The 5500-nt window shown below is 38.4% G+C and overlaps 1 protein-coding gene across 1 annotated transcript; it reads left to right on the plus strand.

Annotated features, from left to right (window-relative positions):
- Nucleotides 1–342: 342 nt before the first annotated feature.
- LOC109222206 (serine/threonine-protein kinase D6PK-like) lies at nucleotides 343–5146 on the plus strand. The gene is made up of 3 exons (XM_019386584.1): nucleotides 343–546; nucleotides 1500–2492; nucleotides 3868–5146. Exons 2-3 carry the CDS (start codon nucleotides 1597–1599, stop codon nucleotides 4739–4741), a joined length of 1770 nt encoding a protein of 589 aa, XP_019242129.1. The 5' UTR covers nucleotides 343–546; nucleotides 1500–1596; the 3' UTR covers nucleotides 4742–5146.
- Nucleotides 5147–5500: the final 354 nt, after the last annotated feature.

A 5500-nucleotide genomic window follows, 5' to 3' on the forward strand; every position in this document is an offset into this window, starting at 1 on the left:
GTTTTAGGCCAAAGTACTTTTTAAAAAAAATGTCTTCTAAGTTGTAATTTTCCCTACTAAAAGTGAATTTACTTAAAAAAATTATTTATAGGGAAGAAGCTACTATTTTCCGCTTCTCCAAATCTGCTTCTGCTTCTCATCATAAGCTATTTTTTCTACTTAAAAGCTTGGCCGAACACTTCAAATTTTAAAAAAGTAATTTTCTTTTTTGAAAAAAATGCTTTTCAACTTAGAAAAACTTGGCCAAACACCCTATTAATCAAATCCCAGAATGAATAAGTACCAAATACCAAGTAGGAAAATTAAAAAAGAACTCTCTCTCCCTCTCTCTCTTCCCAATACAATTGTTAATTTGTTTGGTAAAGTGCCCAGCTTCTTTACACTCTCAAAAGCATTTGCCACCTCTTTTCTTTGTTCTATCTCCACACATTTTTTTATTAGAGGTCCCCTCTCTTTATCTCTGTCAACAGTAGTGCTTCTACTTCCCCATTTCTAAAGCAAAAAGAAAAAAACAACCCTAAAGTTCTCATCTTTTTGACACTTCAGGTACTATTCTTTAGTCTTTTTTTTTTCCTGCACTTTTCAAATGGTCCTAGATGGGACTTTGTTTTTAGCATCTGGGTCTTTCTGGGTAAGTTTTTGATCCATTTTGTAGGGTTTTCTTGAAAAAAAGTTTAGGTCTTGGCTCAAGATCTGTTTGCTGTTTCATTGACTATTTTATACTGCTTTTCTTTGTTTATGCATGTGGGGTTGTTATAATTTTATGCTATGTTGCTGAAAGTCCGCATTTTTTTGATTTGGTGTTCTGTTTCAATTCATGGTTTTAATAAAGATTTGACCTTTTGAGGTAGATCACTGGGATTTTAGCTGTCTTAAGCATTTTCTTGCACTAATTATGATTTGGGTATTGATGATGTCATAAGTTGAGCTTAAATGGAGAAATGAAGATTCATATAGCCGACCCCGACTTGTTTGAGACTGAGGCGTAGTTGTTGTTGTTGTTGTTACTTATGATTTGTGTAATGACGATGGCATGAGTTGAGCTTAAGTGGAGAAAGTGAGGATTCGTATAATCGACTCCAACTTGTTTGGAACTGAGTAGTAGTAGTAGTAGTTGTTGTTGTTACTTATGATTTGTGTAATGACGATGATATGAATTGAGCTTAAATGGAGAAGTGAGGATTCATATAGCCGACCCCAACTTGTTTGGGACTGAGGCGTAATAGTTGTTGGTGTTACTTATGATTTGGATCTTTGAATAAATTGTTTGTTGAATGTGGATTAGAAATTGTGGACTTTGAAGTAATCATAGAAATCCCAGTTTGATTGTCCTTTTACTTAATGTAGATCTATTTTTTTCTCATAAGTTATGTAGTTTCTTTTATATGTTTTCCACTTTATAAGAGTTTTGAAGTCATCTTTTTTGTTGTCCTTTACTTAATCCTATCGATAACCTGGCATTCTAGTTCACATCATGTCTCTTGATTGTGTTTATGTAGTTTCATACTTTCAATCTGGGAACTTTTATGCTGTTGTTGGAAGCTGAGTAATGGGTTTGGTCGGCCTGGCTGCATTGAGGAATCATTGTTCATTTTAATGGCGTCAACCGCTTCTGTCAAGAGTTCACTGGAAAAGCTGAGTAAGTCAACGGGAAATCAAGCAGTAGAACGTAATTCTCGGACGTCAGCACCTTCTCAAGTTTCAAAGAGTGGCAAGTCTGAGAGCACAACATTCAAAGAGCTACGAAGCAATGATCGAAAAGTTGCATCTAAACAGCTTACGGCAGAAGCAGGATCTGCCGACTTACTGGTTGATAAGCTTAATTCGAGCTTATATTTGGGAAATCTGAAACATGCTCCAATTGGTGCAGTTTCCATGCCTTGTGACACAAAGGGCTCAGAAAATGAAACCGTCAATGATAGCTCAGCATCAGCCAAAGTCAGTGATGGGACTAGTAGCCTTGGAAAAACAAGTGGAAGTGCCAAAGTTAGTGACCGGGCTGATTTTGTTGAGAGTGGGAAGAGCAGCATCTGTAGGGGAAGCACAAGCACCGACGTAAGCGATGAAAGTTGTTGCAGCAGCTTGAGCAGCAGCATTAGTAAACCTCACAAAGCTAATGATTCGAGATGGGAAGCCATTCAAGCTATCCGAGCTAAAGATGGAGGGTTGGATTTGAGACATTTCCGGTTGCTAAAGAAGTTGGGAAGTGGTGATATTGGAAGCGTCTATCTGTCGGAGTTGTGTGGAACAAAGAATTATTTTGCCATGAAAGTTATGGATAAAGCATCATTAGCTGGCCGTAAGAAATTGCTGCGTGCTCAAACGGAGAGAGAGATATTGCAGTCCTTGGACCATCCATTTCTGCCTACGTTATATACCCATTTTGAGACAGAAAAGTTTTCATGTCTAGTAATGGAGTTTTGCCCGGGAGGTGACTTGCATACACTTCGGCAAAGGCAACCTGGAAAGCATTTCTCTGAACAAGCTGTGAAGTATGATTACTTGACCCGAAACTTCTTAATTAATTAATTTATTTATTTTCTTGATAATTACTTGAGACTTCGGCAAAATTTTCTTGTTTCTATTTTTATAGAGATATCTTCCAATGCAGTATAATAGTTATAACAGGATGTATAAGCTTTGAGTTCTGTATATTTTCTTTGTTAGATTCTGAATGTCGTTGCTCAAGAAATTGAAACTTCTCCCTTCTGCCCAAATACTGCAAGATCCTAAAATTCATGGATTATGTTTCATAACTGATTCACCATTTGTTTTCTGGACCATTTGCACTGCAGTGTTACCTCATGTCAGTTTTCTCTTTCTTTATTCTTAGGTTAACTCGTGATATGGAGTTCCTCCTTATCTTAGCTATATCTAGAGTTCCTCCATAACTTTGATTTTTAAAAGCAATATGGCGGCAGCCGTTTTAGTTAGTGTGTCATTTCCCGATGTTTCTTTTGTTCTATCCAATAAATTTCGTTGCCTCATGGCCCCTGATGCCCAATGTTTTCGTGCCGCAGAGTGTTCCTTCCAGTCCATACTTTCTAGGATACTCGTATGAAAATTGTTCAACATGGGCCGGCTATATGCATCCTCACTTCTATTTTAGCTCAACTCATGTCATCATCTTGATAAGTTTTACGCTGGCTGCCAGCCTACCACAACCCTTCTCCTTTTTTCGGGGTTGGGACCGGCAATGTGAGCAAGCTCACAAGGACGGAGTTACTCGTATGAAAATTGTAATTGAAAAATAAAAAGATAAAATATGCACCAGATACTTTTCTCAGGCATACCCTATGTATATTTACCAAAATGAATAACATACTAGTGTGCACCCTAAAATATAGTTGCCATTCTTCATATATTTAACTGATAGGCATATTTATCGAAAGCAACAACTATGACTCAATCCTAAGCATTTGGGGTCACCTATATGTATCCTCAGGGTCAAGTGGTCAACTATGTGTATCCTCATTGTCCATGCCACTCCATTTAAGTTCCTCTCAGAACAATATACAAAATAAAAATTAGAAGTACTAGAAGTTCTCTATATTTTCTAGTGGCATAGACATATCTATTGAACATATTGAACTAATAGACTTTCTGTCTTTACATCGTGACACTTTCCAGTTGAAGCAATGACGTCCTCTCTCTATGTTTTCTTGTCCGATGTTTCATGTAGTCCTGGACATTCTGTCTTCACATTCGACGCTTTAGTTGAAGCAATGATGTAGGGAGATGCAATCTTGTACATCATGTCTCTAACCTTGCCTTTGATTGATTTACAAGCTCATCGAAGAAAAAAAGGTTGTTTTAGACGCTGTTGGTATTATTTATGAAGTATTAATTTTTATCTCAAAATTGCAGATTCTATGTCGCAGAGATCCTCCTTGCTATGGAATACCTCCATATGCTTGGCATTGTCTACCGCGACCTCAAGCCAGAAAATGTGCTTGTTCGAGAAGATGGACACATAATGCTATCTGATTTTGATCTCTCCCTTCGCTGTGTTGTGAGTCCGACACTTGTCAAGTTGTCATCTCTTGACGCGGAGCCACTCCGGAAGAATTCTGGTTACTGTGTACAACCAGCATGCATTGAGCCCTCCTGTATCCAGCCATCATGTGCTGTCCCTACAACATGTTTTGGTCCTCGCTTCTTTTCTAGTAAGTCGAAGAAAGAAAAGAAATCTAAATACGATACAGGGAACCAAGTTAGCCCATTACCAGAACTTATGGCTGAACCTACTGGAGCACGTTCAATGTCTTTCGTTGGGACCCACGAGTATTTGGCACCTGAAATAATCAAAGGCGAAGGGCATGGGAGCGCAGTGGACTGGTGGACTTTCGGGATCTTTCTCTACGAGTTATTGTTTGGTAAGACGCCATTCAAAGGATCAGGAAATCGAGCTACACTTTTCAATGTTGTAGGTCAGCCCCTCCGGTTTCCAGAATCTCCAGTAGTAAGTTTTTCAGCTAGAGATCTTATACGAGGCTTGCTTGTGAAAGAGCCACAGCATCGATTGGCGTACAAACGAGGAGCTACAGAAATTAAGCAGCATCCCTTCTTTGAAGGTGTAAACTGGGCTTTGATTCGTTGTGCAAGTCCTCCCGAGATCCCAAGGCCTGTTGAATTCGAGAGAATCTCAGCGCCGCCAACATCGACTAGTGAGAAACCCGTGGCTGTAGCTGTCAGACACCAGCAAAATTCTGATAATTATCTTGAATTTGATTTCTTTTAATTTTTTTCTTGAAAAGCCGATTGTCTTCTTTTTGTTAGTGAAACATACAGAGTTGTACAACATTTGGAAGATGTCGAATCAACAACAGCAACGACAATGCCACAAGTGGGGTCTAGGAAGGGTAAAGTGTACGCAGACGTTACCCATACCCGGTGAAGGTAAAGATGTCGAATCAAATCAGGATCTTTTTCTTTTTTGGTAGTTTGAAGATTATATATTGTTTGTTGTGCTTATTAAACAGTTGCCATTTGTTGTATGGCAAATTGTTGTAAGTGCTGTATGCTACCAACTGATAATGTGAATTTTACAGATAATAAGCAGTTCTTATTTACATGTTTGTGCAACTGTTGGTTGGATGTATTTCATGAACTATCAAAAGCAAAATATTATTCTTAGAGGCGAAAACTTGTCCAATTTCTTTTTCTTACATTATGCTTGAGATGGTTTGGACATGTCGTACATCGACATACAGATGCACAATCTGTATGTATGAAACAATTATGAGTGAAGGTGTTAAAAAGGGTCGTGGTAGATATAAAATCGTATGGAAGTAAGTTTTCGCAAAAGACCTACAAAATTTTGTAAGCGATGTACCAAAGATAGTGCCCAAAGAAGAAGAGATTCAATGGCTTTGTTCAACTTGCCCTCCCCTGAATCGGGGAATGCTTTGTGCACTCGGCTGCCATTTTAACCTATCACGAGCCTATGTNATGTAGTGTGTCATGTGTTGTAGAGTGAAAAAAGCAGAATAAATTGCAT

Source organism: Nicotiana attenuata, unplaced genomic scaffold (genome assembly GCF_001879085.1).
Source record: "Nicotiana attenuata strain UT unplaced genomic scaffold, NIATTr2, whole genome shotgun sequence".
NCBI classification, from domain to species: Eukaryota; Viridiplantae; Streptophyta; class Magnoliopsida; order Solanales; family Solanaceae; genus Nicotiana; species Nicotiana attenuata.

Coding starts and splice junctions, on each gene's coding strand:
- LOC109222206 (XM_019386584.1), top strand. CDS start 1,597: ATGGCGTCAACCGCTTCTGTCAAGAGTTCACTGGAAAAGCTGAGTAAG. Junction 2,493..3,867: donor TTCTCTGAACAAGCTGTGAA/GTATGATTACTT, acceptor TCAAAATTGCAG/ATTCTATGTCGCAGAGATCC.